Raw genomic sequence first — 20,765 nt, 5'->3', positions numbered from 1 at the left:
TTGAATTAACTGTAATAATGGTACAGGTATTGCTTTACAGATCTTACATTTTTTTAATTTTTATTCATTTAGCTGACGCTTTTATCCAAAGCGACTTACAATTGCTATATATGTCAGAGGTCGCACGCCTCTGGAGCAACTAGGGGTTAAGTGTCTTGCTCAGGGACACATTGGTGTCTCACAGTGGATTCGAACCTGTGTCTCTCACACCAAAGGCATGTGTCTTATCCACTGCGCCATCACCACCCGCCATCACCACGATCTTGCTGTATTCTCTATTCGTACAGTTTAAATTAAATTTGTCTAAGAAAGCTTTATATTCAAAGAAGTTACCGTTATCATCTATAATATCATTCACAAACACAACGCCATTTTCATACCAATCATACCTGAACAATGATTTTCTGTTGATAATAATGACCCTATTGTTCCATAAGGTGGATCCATGTGGAGAAAAGTTATGGGTGAATATCATTTTCCAATATTGGAGAATTTGTTTGTGGAAGTTTGATAATTTAACAGGAATTTTGGTCACCTCAAAATCACATTGCAAAAGAAAATCAAGCCCTCCTACTTTTTTAAATAGATGTCTAGGAATGTGAAACCACATAGAATCTGATTGTGATAGATATGTTCTCAACCAGTTAATCTTAAAGGTCCCAAACATTGATTCAAAGTCCAGGATGGACAGTATAGCTGCCCTCATTCCCTACTTGGTCAAAGGTCATATCCACATCATTCAATGCTCTTTTGTCTATTGTTATTTGTAACAAATGATTTGTTGGCAGTGGTGTTGTGCAGTTGTTTAGAATGGCATGTTTACTTTAGAGAATGAAAGTACTATGCGAACCATTTTGGATGAAGGTATTATATAATCCACATCTTCCGGTTGCTAAAGTATACCATAAAATATAAAATTTTGAATTTATTTAAAGCTAAATATATCACATAGTCGCTATAAATTATTTGCTGAAGCTATAAACATTGCTACACCGGTTAGCCATCAGCCACACAAATAGGGAAAAGCCACAATGTAATTTCTAGAATCTAGATCAAGGCAATATAATTTATTACCTGTGTTTTGGTTTGTACTATCGTCGCTAGAGGGAGCTGTTTGTATCTAAACATGATCCTCTTGAAGCCAAACTTTCTGTGCAGCGAGGTCTCCCTCATTGTCTGTGTTGTTGTCATGAGGTTCACCTCTCTCAAGAAGGACAGAGCTATTTATAGTGACCAGCATTAGGAAGACACTCCCGTAAATAGCCCTAGCTACAACAAATAGCTTGTAATTCTTTATTATACAATGCAGTTTAAATAAGCAATCAAATAATTAAATATAATATTCAAGTAAATAAGTTTTATTTAATGTGAATGTGCGGCAAATTACATTAGCGCTGCTTGTTCATTTTATAATGAATATATAAAAATTATTATAATTTAAATTAAAAAATCATTTATTATTAATAATAAAGGACTTAAATATAGCCTGGTCTTTAGTGACAACTTACTTACAAAATTATTCACTATTAAATGAAAACAAAAAGTGAAATAAGGCAGAAGTCACAGGTTATGAGAAAGTACATTATACACACCCTAAACAAGACAACTGTCAAACTTGTTTGAGTGACAGGGAGGAGCAGGTGATGTCATTATAATGCATGTAAATGCCAAGGCAGGACCAGACAGAACGGGCTTAAGCCAGCTCGATCCTGAACAGAGCAGCCCACTTCATTTCACATGTATGTGCCACAATGCACATGCATGGCTTCTCTCCTCAACCCCTCCTACTGCTCACTTAAACAAGATGACCTCTTTCGGTCGTCCCTGTGACCCTGTTAATTTTCAGACCCTCTGTATGTGTTGATTAATGACATACTTTAATAGAGGAAACATGCACGGTTTTCACATCAGCGTAAACAAAATGCGTTCTGTCCTTTCGTATATATGCATGTTCTGGGACCTGGCTGCAATAAACAAAAACAGACATCCAGAGAAGTTTCAATGGTTTATTGTATTTCTCAAAATAATTCAAAACAGCTGAAACAACAAGGAAAGGAAGCCTGGTGAGTTTTCTGTTACACAAAGTGAAGACATAGCCTGAGGAACTTCAGTTCTAAAATAAGAGCACATCTTCTGATTGCTGTTTTAAAGCAGTTACTATGCTTAATTGTGGAATTTCAACTTGCACAAATATGTCTCTCAAATGATGATCTGTGCAAAAACATTAACAAAACAAAAAACATGACATACAAATGGACCATATTATTCAGCTCACACTAGTCAGGTGACAATTTATAAAGGCTTATCTAAAAGACTCTTTGTTCATTGTTTACTAATGGTTTTTATTATAAAACCTGCAGTAAAGTATTCAACAATTTTTCAAAAACACAGAAAACTGGAAGATCAACCTTCTTGGGGTTCAAAGAATTTTTCGCCTGTGATTCTTGGAAAGCAGGTTGACCTGTGTTGTGGCACCGACTTGACTCGCAGACAGGTAAACATGACACCTACAATTCATTTACACTACATCTCACTTATCTCACAACACCAAAGTTTACATCAGCATGGGACATACACGTAATAAAAGATAAAAAGAAGTAAATATGGACCTAATTCATACAACAACAGCCGATTATCAAATTACGCCTGGACCTATTAAATGCAGAAAACTGCAATGCTAGTGTCTGTTCGAGAATAAACCTGCTGCATTTGGATTAAAGGTTCACCTTCACTGGAAGTGAGATCAGTTTGTTGGTTAAGACAGAACATATAAATTTACCAAATCACTGGTCCTAAACTGCTGTAACACTGCTTATTTAGGCAACCATTTTAAAAGGTGTGTAGAATGGGCCACATATTGAACTAAAGGGAAATGCTGTATCAGATATTCTACATGTATAAAATGCACACCATGACCTTGTGAAATGTAACAGTTTTATAAAAACATGCATAAGCATAAATGACTTCTTGACTGCAGGACAATGTATTATTTTTCTCAGTCTTTGTTCAGTACAGACACTACAGTATAGTTTGCACACACAAAATCCAGTATTTTTCCATCAAGTGGCGTTGCGTCACGTGACTTGCAAAGAGGGAGGATGCAAGCGTTTGACGTCTCTATGAAGCACCACAAGGACAGGTTATGTTATTATGTTTTCGAGTGATTCGATGTGTTTATAATACATCACTGCCATATTGGAGTTAACTTCGCGGTAGTTAAGTTTATGGAGACCATCACAAGCCAATTGTATCAGGCTCTGACCCATGCCATGCGTATCATACCCTGACTCTGAACAACCACTCCCCTTCGTGGCTCGTGGAAAATTACCAGCTTACAATCAGCACAAATACAAGCTCCAACATCCGCCTCACGGACCCGATGCCCTCGATATCCTTCAGTCCACTGTGAACTTCATTTTTCCGAGCCTGTATACAATTACCAAGCGATAACTGTTGTTGAATATCAAAATACGGTTCGTTTAAAGCTCACGGAATATATAAACGCGGGTGTTTTCGGAAGAGCCGCGCAAAATACGTAACGTTAACTCGGAACTTGCATTTCCCTGCAAAAGCAATAAATAATACACGACCATAATATTATCGCAAATTACAAGTCCACTCTGCACGCAGTTTGCCTTTTTCTCTAAACGGGCGGAGCGGTCGCGTGGGCGCTAGAAAGAGTTGAGATTGATTGACGTGCGCGTCGTCCAATGGATGGCCAGTAAGGACGTGCTTAGCAACGCTGCGCCCAATGGCACACTTCCATGGGCGTGACGTTAATCCAAACTTTTTCGCGGCGCCATCGGCTGAAAACTAAACCGAGATGGAATCTCCCAGTCTGAACCGGTTTCAACCGGTTACGAGTTTGTTGCTTGTGAGAAGAAGAGGCACAGGCTCAGTCTCTAATACCGCCCTGGTGCAAAATATACTTCAGTACAGAGCACATTTCTTAATTAAGGTTAACTTTTTTTCGTAAAATGAACCGGACTGGGGAAATGCAGAGCTCGCCGTGATTGTTGGTGCGGAATTCACATCCCAGTGGTCCTTATATCAAGCAACTAGCTCGTGTTAGTCTTCACAGAGGACTAGTGTGTCAGTCAACGGCTCATCCTAAAGCCAGAAAGCGTGTACAAACCAGGCACCAACGATACTGGATCAAATAAACATAATTTTAGCAACTCTGGCAGACAAGCCCACCTTCTTTCTCTCAAAGGCTTGGACTTTAGGTAGGTAAATATGGGGTGAAAACTTGCAGTTAGAGTGCTTGGGTTGGTTTGTGCTCTGTGGAGAATGATGATGCTGTGAGATTGTGTAGAAATGCCTAGAAATTGCACGTATGGAGGTTAAGGTCGAGAGAAAGTGAAATGGCTTTGCTGCTGAGGGTTTATGAGGGGTGTGTTGCGTGATGGCTCGTGTTCAGCACTGGTGTGTCACGCTGGACTGAATAATGCATCTGGGTTTTGTCCGGTTTAACAATCGTTAACGTATCTCTCACGTAACGTCAAAACAATAACAAATACATCACGAGATAAGAATAGCTAACCGTCAGCGCAGTCCCAGGTTATGTTCTTTCAGTGAGTAAAATTCAATTGTAAAATGCATTCAGGACAATTGTAGAGCTGTAGCATTCATTTGAAGAGTTAACAGCGTATACAAATACAATTACCTGGTTTACTGCTAGTAAAGCCTGCAGAGCTTTCAGGTGTAGGGTGCAGAGCATGCTGTTGGTGGGAGGGGTTGCTCCGGAGTCAGGGAGGGAGATCCTTGCAAAGTCACCCCCGTAGAAGTCATCTGAGACGGGTGTAGACCGTCAGAAACATCGGTGTTTGTTATGGACGAGGACTGTTTTTAATGTCAGTTGCGCACTAAAGCATTTGCCTTGCTGTTCATTTAAGCGCATTAGTATGATAGCATGTAACGTATGCGTAATTGTTGCCACACTGTGTGAAAATGTAAAGCGATACATTATTAGGCATTTTAAGCATAAACGTGGCTAAACAACCCAAAGCGATCGCATCAGTAGCGTTAGTTGTTGCGCTCCTCAGCGTGGATCTAGTCCAACCCTGTTGTTTTTTGAGGACGTGTGCATGAAATCAGCTGATAAGTAGCTCCGTGTTAGGAGACAGATCCTATTGTGGCCTTTGCTTACTGAATGAAACCAGGTGAGGTGTGGAAAAGGCAAAAGGTAAATCAACAGGTTGCGCAGTACCGAGGACTAGTCGTTTTATTTAGGCCTGAGAGACTCGTGGTCTCACAAAGCTTGACTGTGTCGTGTCCAAGTAAATTCTTGAAATTTCCTCCAATGCCAAACTTTTTTCTGGGTTCTTGGCCGTAATTCTTACCTCGTTACGCAATAGTTTGGCTCCGGGATGCAAATTGAATTAGCTTGAGCATTGGCCTTTCAAGTGTCCTTTAAAACTGAATGTAAACATTATCGAAGTCTCGTGGTCTTATAAAAGCGCGATACGATTAGAAAAAGACGGAGTAAGTCGGAGAGCTCTGTACGTCTCTTGTGTTATATGTAAACAGAATGACGTCAGCGAAAGGGCTGACAAACACGTGGTCTCATTCAGAGAATAATGGCTCATGTGATCACGAGCCCAGTGAGTGGCCCTTGTTTCTCAGACATATTAGGATATTCATTCTGCAAGCATGTTACCTTTATCGCGCCACCCACCTATCCCATTGTTATTGATTGAGGATTAAACCCTTTAGCGGGCATTGGTGTGTTGACAGGCCAGGTCATATAAGGCTTTTTGGATGGTAATGGTCAGCTGGTTGGATTTGTGAACCCAAATGTTTATTTCACTTCACTTTGCCCCTGCTGGATGTTTCCTCCCTGTCCCCCACAGAGCTCTATGCCAGCAATTATGACAATGTTAGCCGACCACGCAGCCAGACAGCTGCTGGACTTTAACCAGAAACTGGATATCAACCTGTTGGATAATGTGGTCAACTGTCTGTACCATGGGGTTGGGCCACAGGTGAGTAAGATTTTCTCACAAACAGGTGAAGTACAGTACCCCCCCAAAACAAAAATCAGCAAGGACCAGTTACACTAATCAAAAGCGACAATAATTATTGCCAGGTATGTTTACACATTGCCAGGTATGTTTACCTAAACAAGGAATTTCTGTTACTATAACAAATTCCTTGTATATACATACCTGGCAATAAAGCTCACTCTCATTCTCACAAGACATTTACAATATTACAAAAGATTTCTGTTCTTTTGAACTTCAATAAAGAATCCTGAAAATAAATATCACTGTTTCTACAAAAATATTAAGCAGCAGAACACACATATACAGTATATAAAGTGTGTGTGTGTGTATATTATATATATATATATATATATATATATATATATATATATATATATATAGTCATGACCAAAAATAACGGCACCCTGGCAATTCTGTCAGAAAATGCAAGCCTTCTCTCAGAAAATTGTTGCAGTTGCAAATGTTTTGGTACTCACATGTTTATTTTTTTGTTTGCATTGGAACAACACAAAAAAACAGAAGAAAAGTCAAATCTGATACAATTCCACACAGAGCCCAAAAAATGCACTGGACAAAATTATTGGCACCCTTAACTTAATATTTGGTAGCACCCCCTTTGGAAAAAATAACTGAAATCAATCGCTTCCTGCAACCATGAATGAGTTTCTTACACCTCTCTACTGGAATTTTGGACCACTCTTCTTTTGCAAACTGCTCCAGGTCATTCAGATTTGAAGGATGCCTTCTCCCAACTGCTGTTTTGAGATCTCTCCACAGGTGATCTATGGGATTCAGATCTGGACTCATTGTTGGCCATTTCAGAACTCTCCAGTTAGTAACCATTTCTGAGTGCTTTTTGAAGTGCGTTTCGGGTCATTGTCCTGCTGGAAGACCCACAACCTCTGGTGGAGACGCAGCTTTCTGACACTGGCCACTACGTTGCGCCCCAAAATTATTTGGTAATCATCAGATTTCAGTACCGTTCACACAGTCAAGGCATCCAGTGCCAGAAGCAGCAAAGCAACCCCAAAACATCTTTGAACCTCCACCATGTCTGACTGTAGGGACTGTGTTCTTTTCTTTGAAGGCCTCATTTCTTTTTCTGTAAACAGTGCCATGATGTCCTTTACCAAAAAGCTCTACTTTTTGTCTCATCTGTCCACAGTATGTTCTCCCAGAAGGATTGTGGTTTTGTCACATAAGTTTTGACAAACTCCAGTCTTGCTTTTTATGCCTTTGTGTCAGCAGTGGTGTCCTCCTGGGTCTCCTAACATAGCGTCCCTTTTCATTCAGATGGCGATAGATAGTGCGAGCTGACACTGTTGTACCCTGTGTCTGCAGATCAGCTTGAATTTGTTTGGAAGTTAAACGGGGTTCTTTATCCACCATTCGAACAACCCTTCATTGTTATTTTTCATTAATTTTGCTCTTCCGTTCACGTCCAGGGAGGTTAGCTACAGTGCCATGGGCTGTAAATCTCTTGATGATATTGCGCACAGTGGACACAGGAACATTAAGATCTCTGGAGATGGACTTGTAGCCTTGAGATTGTCCATGTTTTTCCACAATTTTTTCTCTCAAATCCATAGACAACTCTTTACACTTTTTTATTTTCTCCACGCTCAGTGTGACACACAACACAAAGGTGGAGTCAACTTTTCTCCATTTTAACTGGTTACAAGTGTGATTACTAAATTGCCCACACCTGTTTCTTGCCACAGGTGTGTCTAAATACAAATTACAGGAGCATCACATGCTTGAAAAGTAATTATTTCTTACAGTTATGACAAGGTGCCAATAAATTTGTCCAGTCCATTTTTGAGTTCTGTGTGAAATGTTATCAAGTTTGACTTTTCTTCTGTTTTTTTTTTTTGTGTTGTTGCAGTGCAAACAAAAACAATAAGCATGTGAATACCAAAACATTTGCAATTGGAACAATTTTCTGAGAGAAGTGTTGCATTTTCTGACAGAATTGCAAGGGTGCTGATATTTTTGGCCATGACTGTGTGTGTATATATATATATATATATATATATATGTGTGTGTATATGTATATTTATTTGTGTGTGTGTGTATTTATAACCTAGTGTATGTTAACATTAATATTTAGCCACTTTTTTGTTGTTGTTGTTATAGTGTAAGTTATGACAATTGTTTCTCTATTTTAGCAAAGAATGGCCCAGGAGGTGCTGACTCATTTGAAGGAGCACCCAGACGCTTGGACACGTGTTGACACTATTCTGGAGTTCTCTCAGAATATGAACACCAAAGTAAGCTGAGTCCCAACTTACTCAGGTGGAGGGTCATGGTTTCTATACTTTGAGGAAGATCTGATCTCTTATCACACATTATACAGGAACACAATTTTTTTTTCTTTCCCTTCAAACCAGCAATACCCATTTCTTAAGTGTATTGGGATTGCTTAGCATCCTGCCAAAAACAGATTCCTCTGTACACATGTGAGATCACATTTTCCTACACCTCTCTTCACATCCTTGTCCTGGTCAAGCAAAGTCATAGTTAAAATTGGTGTGTGAGGATCCTCGGTTGACAATGAAATACCTCAGTACTTCCATCTTGACAGCAGCCAGAGGTGTGTTAATGACTGACCGTTTAGGGTCAAGATATATAAAACACCTGATCCATGTGATCAAAGTTCCATGGATTTTTCTTTCTTTTTTTTTTTTCTTTCTTTTTTTTTGATTCATAGTGTAGAATTTCTAGTACACTGAAACAGAATTTCTGCATTGGTAAACTACACACTCCCAGAGTTAATATCAACGTAGCGGATTTGTTCACTTTGTGTGGACTGAATGCAAATCGATTAATAGTTTGTGAACAGTGTAGTATTTGGGATGAATTGTCTTCCTCAGTGTGTTAATAGACTTCCTCAAAGTACTGCTGACCCAGTTTGCCGTCTGCTTGCCTTTTTAAGATTGCTCTTAACACTCTGGTCATTACTAATGTTTGAGTTGGTTTATCAACAGTATCTGTAATTTCAAAATGATAATGGCCCAAAAGTGAGGCCTCTAGAAGAACAGACAGGAAAATATACAGAGCAGGTAAATTCTTTGAATTTGTCTAAATTCATCAAGCAACATACAGAAAGAGCGCATTAAAGTGCTGTTGAACATTTGGCTTTTTGCTTAATTTATTTACAGCCTTTTTTGTAGGTGAAAAATCAAACAAAAGACAATTAATTGAAGTTGTTCATATTTGATATTAATCACAATGTTCCATTATGTTGATTGCTTGTAATAGGACGAAAAGGGGTGTGTCTTCCTGTGCACCTTGACACAGCTAGGCTTTGGCGGCAGGCCTCCACAAGGTCTACCTTTTCATTCCCTTACTCTCAATTCTGCTGTGCCTCCATTCACACTGCACATGCCTCATATGGAGCTCAGAGACGGCAGGGAGATAGGCAGGCAGTTTACCCCCTTTTTTACCTCAGTTATGGATAGTAACAGTTATTTCCACTGTAGGGATCATCAGTGTCTCTGTGTGCTGGTTACCCTTTTTTCCCCCAAGCATTTCTCCTCTACCCTAGTCTACCCTATTTTCTTGTCTCGATTGTACACCAAGAAATACTGCAACATCATGTGAGCAATTTGATGCTTGATGCTTTGTGTGATGTTGCAGTGTATTTCTGTCTTCATTTATTTATTATTTTTTATTATTTATTGATCTATGAAAAATTAAAGGTGAAAGGATCCTGGTGATTTTTTTTTTTTTACAGGTTTAAATGTGTCAGTATGCAAGTAACCAACTTCAATATTCACATTTAATATCCTCACTTAGTATGTGACCCGTATTCCCTGTTTTCCTTTAACACATTAACATTTTTTTCTCTTTTCTCATTAATCCCTACAGTCGAAATGCTGTTAATCCAAATAACACTAGTGACCATAACAAGACCACTAATGCACCATGAATACCCTTTTAAGAGCAGTATATAAAATATCTTAAGGCAGTCTATAGATCCAATCCTGTGGCTCGTCTTGCTGTTCCTGAGACCCACACCAGTTAACGGTGAAAACAGTAGTGTCGCATAAAGACAGAAAGTGGTGTGTTCTTTATTTGACCAACGGGAAACATATCACTGATGATTAAAGCCTTGTGAGTGGCTATTGACTCTTAAAAGAATCCTTCGGTTCTCTTTGTTTTGGGACACAGTTGTTGCGTTGCTCTCCCAAGCTGCTTGCTTTGTTGTGGCCGGGCACAGAATCAAACCATTAGCTGTTTGCCATTAACGTCTTCTTTCCTGTCTTTCACATTCTGGTGTGACATGGCCAGAAACAGCAAAACCTCTACAGAATCCCATACAAACATTGTATAGTTTTGATGGGGGATTATGTTTTTTTTTTTTTTTTTTTTTTTTTTTTTGGTTCTCTTTTTGAGTACAATAAAATTCTTACTGAAGTAAAATCTGCATGATGTTTTTTTTTTCAATCTGAATTAATTTGGAATAAACCAAAGAGTGTGTGAAAATATATTAGGCAGTCAAAGTTAAGAGCAATTTTTTTGTTTTCATGGTGTAATGGTACAGCTCTGGCAGATTGGCTGGTTAATGTTTGGATCATTAACACTTGATTTGTTCTCTTGGCATTGCAGTACTATGCTCTGCAGATTCTGGAAACAGTTATTAAAACAAGATGGAAGATCCTGCCCAGAAACCAGTGTGAAGGTAAGACTGACTCACAAGAATTCCCCTCACCACAAGTAATTCATAGCTCAGTCTAAATCAATTCTTAAGTCATAAGCAGCTCAAAGGCTGGATTTGGACAAGCGGTGAAGGGATCATTGAAATGTAGAAGTAAACCGTTCACTCTGCGACGGACTTGACTCTGCAAGATGTTTTTAGCAGGCCAACACATTCATTAGAATCAAGCGTGTGATTGCCAAGTTGAGCTGAATTCCCCTTTTAAAAATGCATGGAGGGTCGTCTGCTCAGCTTAGTGTTCATCTGTTGCTGAAAAAAACAGAATCTGCTCTGTGAAAGATCACATGAAATGAAAAACATGATGTAAGATTTTTAAATTGCTAATGAATCATCACTTTGATACTTTCTACACCATACAGCTTAACCAATATTGATGTCTCAACAACATCCAAAACACATCTCTGTATGAGCTGTCAGTCTGTACACAGACACTGAATGGGAAAGAAAATAATATAAATACTGTGGTATAACATTAGTTTCTTAATTTAATTTAGAATTATCCGGACCAGTATTTGATATTCCGTCAACAGACATAACATTGCATCATTCACTTTAAAACATTTCACTTTTAAATTTTAATTTCAAGTAGTGTTCTTGTTTCTTCAAATGTGAAATAGGTGGAAAATCTTTCATATGCTGATGCAGATCTGCAGATGAACAGATAACAAGTCCTCTGAGACGAGCTTCTGTCATCCGGATGGAGAGCTCATGGGGTTTTATGCTGCCTAACTCTATGCATTGATGCTCTTCACTGCTCTGCTTTATTTCAGGCATTAAAAAGTATGTTGTGGGCCTCATTATCAAGACATCATCAGATGCAGCCAATGTTGAGGTCAGTGAACTTCCACTTATTTTGTTTACCGTTTTCCTTTGGTTTCTGTCCGATTGTCTGTTTTATGCTATGATCTGCCTCTTTTCAGAAAGAGAAAGTGTACATTGGAAAACTCAACATGATATTAGTACAGGTGAGGTTTGTTTGACTGCTTTTCCTTAGTACATTAGAGATTCATAGCCACAGGTTTACGAACAGCAGTAAATGTCACATAACATAATGATGTGTGTATATTTGATGACTTCAATGAAAATGTCTGTTACTTTTCTTCCGGTTTGTGTAATGTTACTTGCTGTTTTTGTGTTTAGATCCTGAAGCAGGAGTGGCCGAAACACTGGCCCACATTTATCAGCGATATCGTTGGAGCGAGCCGCACCAGTGAGAGCCTTTGCCAGAACAATATGATCATTCTCAAGCTCCTCAGTGAGGAAGTGTTTGACTTCTCTAGTGGCCAGATGACACAAGTGAAAGCCAAACACCTGAAGGACAGGTATGGCGGCATTAAAAGAGAGTAACTGTCGTATTTTATGGTTGAGAATGAGGCCATATTCACGTTACTTGTTCTTGTTAATTAATCCATATTGTTTTGTGATCTGGTTTCTGCAGCATGTGCAATGAGTTCTCCCAGATATTCCAGTTGTGTCAGTTTGTGATGGTAAGTGTTGTTTTCATATTGTTTCTCACATACGTTAACAATGATGTGTAACAAATGTTCCCATTTGCTAAGGTATACAGACTTTCTTCATCATAAGCACACATACTCACTCAATACATATTCTGGCTGTTCTAGTTTGTGATTGAATTATTAACTTTTAATGCTGATTTGTATACACAACAAACCATATGTTAATGACTGGTGGCCTAAAGGTTTTTTCTTCTTTCCATACAATTCTCAGGAAAATTCCCAGAATGCCCCACTTGTGCATGCTACATTAGAAACTCTGCTGAGGTTTCTCAACTGGATTCCCTTGGGCTACATCTTTGAAACTAAACTCATCAGTACTCTGGTGTACAAGGTAACATACCTGGAGAATTTCTTACTCTTACAGACTTTGTGAAAAACTAGGAATATAGTAGAATGCTTTTGCCATGCAGTTTTTTGATAGCTAATTAGATTTTTACCCCGTATTAACCAACACTGAATTATATTTCTATTAAAAAACAAAAATATTAGACTGTAGCTTGCATCACTTAACCAATCAGAATCAAGCATTCCAGATAATAGTGTAGTAAATGGATTTGTAACATGTATTTATTTGTTTTACAATGAAATAGTATAATTACATAGTCATGCAATAATAACCGCAAAGATTATATTTCACACTTACAAAGCTGTGGTTGTTGGCCCCTCTCCTCTTTTGGGTTGATCTGTAGTTTTTAAATGTGCCGATGTTTCGCAATGTGACGCTGAAGTGCTTGACTGAGATAGCAGGAGTGAGTGTCAGCCAGTACGAGGAGCAGTTCGTCAGTCTCTTCACTCTGACCATGATGCAGCTCAAACAGGTAACCTCCTCTCCAGTGCAAATCAAAGTAAGTTCCCATATACCAGTTGCTTTTGGGCCAGTCTGATGCTCTCTTTCTTATTTGTGTGTTGAAGATGCTTCCTTTGAACACCAACATTCGATTGGCGTATGCAAATGGTAAAGATGATGAGCAAAACTTCATTCAGAACCTCAGCCTGTTCCTCTGCACCTTCCTCAAAGAGCACGGACAGCTGATAGAAAAGAGACTGAACCTCAGAGAGACGCTTATGGAGGTACACCCACTCATAGACTGAACTGCACATAGTTATGGAGAATCAGCTTCAGTCACTGATGCCATTGTGTTAAGGCCCTGTTTGTTTCTCTGTTTAGGCTCTACATTACATGTTGCTGGTGTCAGAGGTGGAGGAGACGGAGATCTTTAAGATCTGTTTGGAGTACTGGAACCACCTGGCAGCTGAGCTTTACAGAGAGAGTCCTTTCTCAACATCCACCTCTCCTCTCCTCTCAGGGAGCCAACACTTCGATGTACCGCCCCGCAGACAACTCTACCTGCCTGTGCTGTCTAAGGTTGGCTCACAAACAGAAGGTTCAAGAAGAAATTTCACCTGAAATGGCAATTTTAGATAGAAACTACAAGGATGTTTGTGTTATTGTCCTGCAGGTGCGTTTGTTGATGGTGAGCCGCATGGCCAAGCCAGAGGAAGTGCTGGTGGTGGAAAACGATCAGGGCGAGGTGGTTCGAGAATTCATGAAGGATACAGACTCCATTAACCTCTACAAGAACATGAGGGAGACGCTTGGTGAGAGCTCTGCTCCCTTATATTATAAATGGAGAGGTTTTGGCCACTAAATTATGTTTATCATCATATTTCTCTCTCTGCAGTCTATCTTACCCATCTGGACTATGCCGATACAGAGCGTATTATGACAGAAAAGCTTCATAATCAGGTGAACGGTACTGAGTGGTCCTGGAAGAACCTGAACACGTTGTGCTGGGCCATTGGTTCCATCAGTGGAGCCATGCACGAAGAAGATGAGAAACGGTTCCTCGTCACTGTCATTAAGGTGCAGAAATCCTACAATGCAAAGATCCAAAGTCTTATAATGTAAAATTAGAACTATAATAATGTGCCCATGTGATCTACAGGACTTGCTGGGTCTATGTGAGCAGAAGAGAGGCAAGGATAACAAAGCCATCATTGCCTCCAACATCATGTATATAGTGGGCCAATATCCACGGTTCCTACGTGCGCACTGGAAATTCCTGAAGACTGTCGTCAACAAATTGTTTGAGTTCATGCATGGTGAGTCACAAAGTCTTTGAGCCTTAGAATAGAATGAGGGATTTGCATCTGTATACAGCTGTGATATCTTTGGATTGATCTTTAAATAGAAGCAGATTTGATGTCACATTTGTTTACACATACACAGCCGTGCTGCATTTTAGTAATTTATGGAGCAGCCCTTTTATATATATTTAAGCTTCTAAGTTTAGCTTTATTATGAGGAAATCATGTTCTCCTTGTAATATTTTAGTGTTTCTTCTTAGAAACCCATGATGGAGTGCAGGACATGGCGTGTGACACGTTCATTAAGATTGCTCAGAAGTGCAGGAGGCATTTCGTGCAGGTGCAGGTGGGAGAAGTGATGCCCTTCATTGATGAGATCCTCAACAACATCAACACCATCATCTGTGATCTCCAGCCCCAGCAGGTACCAAATAACTCCATCCATCTCAGTTAGCCTGCACCGTGTGTTGTTGCGACAGATTGTGCTTTAGAAATATACAACTTTTGAGGAGATGTTGCAGTGTGACCATTTGCTGTTCTCAGGTCCATACATTTTACGAAGCTGTCGGCTATATGATTGGAGCACAGACCGACCAGGCTGTACAGGAACACCTGATAGAGAAGTACATGTTGTTGCCTAACCAGGTGTGGGACAGCATCATTCAGCAGGCCACCAAGGTGTGATATTTATTCTTTTTTATTTTATTTTTTTCAAACAACAAATTTTGCTTATTTTTAAGACTAACCTTAAATGGATGCTGTTATCCTGCTGTAGAATGTGGACATCCTGAAGGACCCAGAGACAGTGAAGCAGTTGGGCAGCATCCTGAAGACCAATGTCAGAGCATGTAAAGCTGTGGGACACCCTTTTGTTATTCAGCTAGGCCGGATCTACCTGGACATGCTAAATGTATACAAGTGCCTCAGTGAAAACATCTCTGCTGCCATTCAAACTAATGGTGCGTGTTTTAAGAGTTTATCATCACAGATGGGCATGTGTTTTAGACAAATAGTGAGTTTAATTCCAGAATTACCTTATGCATGTGTATATTTGCATCTCTGTTGGTTATCTCAGAGTGACAGATCCACATTAAACTGAAGTCAGTTTGATTACACAAACTCGCTCAGCTGGAAGACAAAAGGCTGCCGCAGAGCTTAGCGCCATGTGCGTGTGTGAACAGCAGTCCATTACAGGGCTGTCTGGGCAGCTATATATAGCACTGCAGCTTGAACAGAATGAGTGAAGTTTAACTAAAGAGTTGCCCAAAGAAAATTCTTACTAATGAGAGTCTAATTTTCTCTGAACTTGTGTTGCGTAAATATAAATAATTGACTGCACTCAAGAACCACAAGTGCTTTGTTTATGTCTGTTTATTTGATTTGTGGTTGTCTGTTTTATATAGGTGAGATGGTGACAAAGCAGCCTCTAATCAGGAGCATGCGCACGGTGAAGAGAGAGACTCTAAAGCTGATATCAGGCTGGGTCAGCCGCTCCAATGACCCACAGATGGTGAGACACAAATCACAGATTTATTAAAGCCAAAGGGTCTATACTGAAAGTAAAAAAGAAAATCAAGCTGTTAAATGTGTAGTTGACATAAAATGTTTTTGAGAAGCTGACATGTCTTGCAGTATTGCATTCTCATAAATGTTTTTAAATCTTTTTTTTTTTTTTTACTTTTTAAATAAAATGTCAAATTGCAGCAATGTAACCAGCAGCATGAAGAAACTACTATTTTACCAGCATTTTGTAATTATTATACATTGTTTTGTAATGTATTTTAAAATTATTACAATATAAAACTTGTCCATACAGCATATTCTTACTTTTAAATCTTTGTCACAGCACATTTAAAGTTAACTTGTGACGGCAAGAAAAAATGTAGATATTACAACAGGATCCAAATGATGCTCTTTTACATTTCTTATACATTAATCTAATTTTAAAAACAAAATCTAAATTTTTTTGAGACGTTATGCAACAACTACCCACAAGCAGCTCATTACATCTCATCTGGGAAGCAAGTGCAGCTCGAGGCTTTCGGGGCTCATGTCTTTGTGTTGGTTAGATCCAGTATTTGTGTCTCTGTGCAGATAACTCAGTTATACCAGCTTCAGGTCTGTCCGTCTGGACCTGTTCAGATTAGTGCTGTCCTCACACAACACACACTTATCCGCTCATCTTTTAAGCCTGTCTGCGCATGTGTGTGTTTTTTTTTTTTTTTTGTCCGTACTCCAGGTGGGGGAAAATTTTGTTCCTCCGTTGTTGGATGCTGTGCTCATTGATTACCAGCGCAATGTCCCAGCGGCAAGAGAACCTGAAGTGCTTAGTACCATGGCAACAATCGTAAACAAACTGGGTGGACACATTACTGGAGAGATCCCACAGATATTTGATGCAGTGTTTGAGTGCACATTAAACATGATCAACAAAGTAAGTTGCCCTTATTCATCTCTCAACATTCTGTGATAAATATTTAATATTCCATTGTCATTTATTATTAAAACCAGATTCTGTTTGTTTATTCTTTTCAAGAGTCTTTTGAAATGTTTCTTTTTTTTTTTTTTTTTTTTTTTTGGAAGTGCGTAATATTCTTTGTTTGTACATGGGTTTTATTTTTAGGATTTTGAAGAGTACCCAGAACACCGGACACATTTCTTTTACCTGCTGCAGGCGGTGAACTCTCACTGTTTCCCAGCATTCCTGGCCATCCCACCAGCCCAGTTTAAGCTTGTACTTGACTCTATTATATGGGCTTTTAAACACACTATGAGAAATGTGGCAGACACTGGTGAGAGCACAAATGCATTTATTGAAGCAATGTTAACTCTAATCATTTATCATAACATGCATACAACAACTGTACCATGAAAAATGTCATACAGGTCTTCAGATTCTCTACACACTGCTGCAGAACGTGGCCCAGGAGGAAGCGGCAGCTCAGAGCTTCTATCAGACATACTTCTGTGACATCCTACAACACATCTTCTCTGTCGTCACAGATACATCACATACAGCCGGTCAGTTCTGGCTGTATCGCTCTTTTATCTAAACACTGTGTAACCATGTAGTTATTGCAAGTATTAAGGTTTTATTTTGATTAAATAATTGATTAATCTAATTATTAACAATTATTTAAAATTAATTTTAATTTCTAAAACAAATGTTTGTATTTTAATTGTAATAAAATATATTTTTATATTATTTTATGTCATTATAATCAATTTTTTTATAGTGACTTTATGCAATATGATTAAATCTATAAATGCATCTTTTCCTGTTTGTTCAACATCTGCATATTTGTTTTGCAGGTTTGACCATGCATGCTTCTATTCTGGCGTACATGTTTAACCTCGTCGAGGAAGGAAAAATCAGTACAGCTCTAAACCCCTCAAACCCAGTCAGCAACCAAGTGTTTATTCAGGAGTATGTGGCCAACTTGCTCAAATCAGCTTTTCCACACTTACAAGAGTGAGTATCCCACAGTGCACCTAAGCTTGTGCACTTCAGAGGTCACTGTCCAGTCTTTGAGCTTTGGAGATACATGAATTTTTGGTAGCACTTTATTTTAAAGTGTCCTTATAACACGTTACATGTAATTACTATTATAATAACAATGAATTATGCATAATTACATGCAAGGAACCCTAAACTGGACCTTAATCCTAACCCTAACCATATAGTAAGTACATGTAGTTAATTAATATTACTCAGCATTTACACTGTAACAAGGACACCTTAAAATAGTGTAACCAAATTATTTTGTATTTATTTTAAGAACACACATGTCAAGAACCTGTGTCTCAAGTGCCTGTAAATAAACCAATTGCAGTTGTTGTGATGATTATTGCATTTGGTTAAGTATTGCACAACATATCTCTTAGGTATAAGCATGTTGTCTCTCAGTAGACATCTTGCTCTCAGATTAATTGAAAAGGTTTTTGTTCCACAGCGGCAGTCTTTTTGAAATACTTAGGACTGTTTATGTCTGGTTTTATTAGTATTTCCTGTCTGACTGTATGTTTGTTCTCTTTCTCTTTGTAGTGCCCAGGTCAAAGTATTTGTGACTGGTCTGTTCAGTTTAAACCAAGACATCCCAGCATTCAAGGAACACTTGAGGGATTTCCTTGTACAGATCAAGGTGAGCTGCAAGGACACTGAGAGCCATAGTAATAGTTGATAGTATAGTAACGGTTAATAAATCTTATCTTTGCCATATGCAAATATTTTGATATCAGTAGTAATAGTGTTTATGCAGCTGAGAGTGTGTGGTAGAGGAAATGGAGATGGTGTGAGAGAGAGAGTGCTGTCCCTTTGACCTTTAAGGGATCGTGAAACATGGTGTAACTCTATGGGTCATCTGGAGTGCACGGGGACAGAAGGTGTGTGTGTGAGATGGAGAGAGAGCGATTATAGCAGAGATGACAGCGTTCTGGTAGAGCGGTCAGTGCAAGCAGAACGCATGAATGCTTACCCGTTTCTCTGTGTACCTGTAGGAATTTGCGGGTGAGGACACCTCGGATCTGTTCCTGGAGGAGAGGGAGGCGTCGCTGCGTCAGGCCCAGGAGGAGAAACACAAGCTGCAGATGTCTGTGCCTGGCATCCTCAACCCTCACGAAATACCAGAGGAGATGTGCGACTGAGTTTGCACGCAAACGCACATCACACACACTGCGCTGCCTCCTGAACAAACTAAGCACACGACTAAAGCGCTGTTGTGGCTGCTCTTCTGTGGGCCGTCTGTGTGTTTTACTCGTAAGTGTGTGTGTGTGAGTACTTTAGGCTCTTCCTGCAAGGAGGCGATTTCCGCACTTGGCTGTCTCTTGACCAAAACAATGCCAATATGTAAAAGCTACTGTTACCCAGTGGTCCTATTTGCATAGTACACGTTTCATACAGACACTTTTACGTATCACCTTTCCATTGTTAACTGCTTCTGTTTGGTCACTGTAACCCGAACGTGCATGAAGTGTCACATCTGTAAAATTAACTCGCTTGTGCTCGTTTTTTTTTCGTTGCCCCTTTTCCCTTCTATTTCCTCCTCTCCTTCCACACATGATGTCTTTGTTCATGTATATTATATATAAAGACCAGAGTGCAGTTTGTTGTGTTTGCAGAGAGCTGAATGTGTTCTGGCAGTGGGTAGATGGTACCTAATGTCAGGGTGTGTGGTCCAATGAGCGACGCACCTGGTCCAGCCAATGAGAATGTCAACAAATGTCTGTGATTGGTGAGATAGCAGAGGTGCTGTGCGCTCATTGGCCTGTGATTTGTGTGTGTTGGGTGAGTGGTTCGGGACTAAAGTAGCTCTCAGCAGAATGTGAAGCGGATCGCTGAGTTGACCGGTCTGATCGATGCTGCTGTGGTTGTGAGTGGCGTTTCGAAACGACGCTCCGTTTGCTTTTTCTACACAGGAGTGTTCGGCAGCCCCTCTACATGTTCATATCAGCATCACTGTACAGCATCTTTACTACCATGGGAATACGCGGATGTTTCGTCCTGTTTTGTTGTGGGTGTGTGATCGTGCGCGTGTGTTGTCGTTAAGCCGACATCAGGTTTTTTGTTTTCCTCAATGAGGACGGTTGCTCCTTTTGTGAGCTTTCATTAAATTGAAGTTTAAAAAAAAGTGATTGAAATATTTATGGGTTCTTGTAGGCTACACCTTTATAACTGCTCATGTTAACTCACTCAAAGACTGCTTTGGAGTTTTTTGAATTGTACTAATTTACATTGTTTACCATGCTGTAGTGCTACAGGACACTACTTAGAGCAAAATAAATCTCAGTTTACATTTAATTTTGTATTTTTGCATTTTTCATTTGTATCTTAATGTCCTGTCCAAATAAATGCAAGAGTTTATTTTGGAGAAAACGACATAAATGCCAACATTCTCATTAGGAAGAAGAATGTACCAATCCAAATACTGATTATCAGTGGTGAATTTCCCCCTTTACTATGTGTTGCATTTGTTGTGAAACTTTTTGAACTGATTAAAGTTGGAAGAATTTTATAATTTTGTCTGATTTCTCTTGGGTTTTTCTTTGTGTAAATTCGTAATTGGAACATTAGAAGTACAGGGATAGTTCATCCAAAAATGAAAATGGTCATTTACTCACCCTCATGTGTACTTTCTTCTGCAGAACACACAAAAATATATTTTTGTCTATACAATTAAAATCGATTGGGATCATGTCCCAAGACAAGATCTTGAATTGATCTTGAAAAGTCATGTGTTTGGAATAACATGAGGATGAGTAAATGATGACAGTTGAATTTTAATGTTCGAGTGAACTATCCCTTTAAGTCCAGCACCACATTAGATTGGTAAAGATGTTGTATACTACACCATCTCAAAAACTAGCAGCTGGAATCAAACCAGCTGATTTTTATGAATTCTACCCTCCACCTGCTCGATCCTAGCAGCTGAGATCCAT

At 39.2% G+C, this 20,765-nt stretch overlaps 1 protein-coding gene across 5 annotated transcripts; it reads left to right on the top strand.

Moving 5' to 3' along the window:
* Positions 1–3,073: 3,073 nt before the first annotated feature.
* On the top strand, positions 3,074–20,348 carry LOC306886403 (exportin-1; the record flags this gene model as incomplete). 5 transcript variants are annotated; one of them, XM_079443479.1, is made up of 25 exons in its annotated part: positions 3,074–3,139; positions 5,853–5,984; positions 8,174–8,275; positions 10,617–10,689; positions 11,496–11,557; positions 11,646–11,690; positions 11,866–12,047; positions 12,164–12,212; positions 12,454–12,573; positions 12,932–13,060; positions 13,155–13,313; positions 13,411–13,608; positions 13,703–13,841; positions 13,925–14,106; positions 14,189–14,345; positions 14,591–14,754; positions 14,874–15,008; positions 15,106–15,289; positions 15,734–15,840; positions 16,570–16,764; positions 16,954–17,122; positions 17,217–17,351; positions 17,643–17,802; positions 18,376–18,472; positions 18,828–20,348. In XM_079443479.1, the coding sequence occupies 24 exons, from the start codon at positions 5,859–5,861 to the stop codon at positions 18,972–18,974; spliced, it is 3,216 nt and encodes a 1,071-aa protein (XP_079299605.1). In that variant the 3' UTR covers positions 18,975–20,348. The 5 variants fall into 5 exon arrangements, with proteins under 5 accessions (XP_079299605.1, XP_079299604.1, XP_079299607.1 ...); XM_079443478.1 differs by lacking the exon at positions 3,074–3,139 and adding an exon at positions 3,811–4,226; XM_079443481.1 differs by lacking the exon at positions 3,074–3,139 and adding an exon at positions 3,836–4,226 and having other exon boundaries at positions 11,343–11,557.
* Positions 20,349–20,765: the final 417 nt, after the last annotated feature.

This window comes from Barbus barbus (assembly GCF_936440315.1).
Source record: "Barbus barbus genome assembly, chromosome: 20".
Classification (NCBI taxonomy): domain Eukaryota; kingdom Metazoa; phylum Chordata; class Actinopteri; order Cypriniformes; family Cyprinidae; genus Barbus; species Barbus barbus.
The sequence above is the reverse complement of the archived record's forward strand: the minus strand, read 5'-3'. Positions and strand labels throughout refer to the sequence as shown.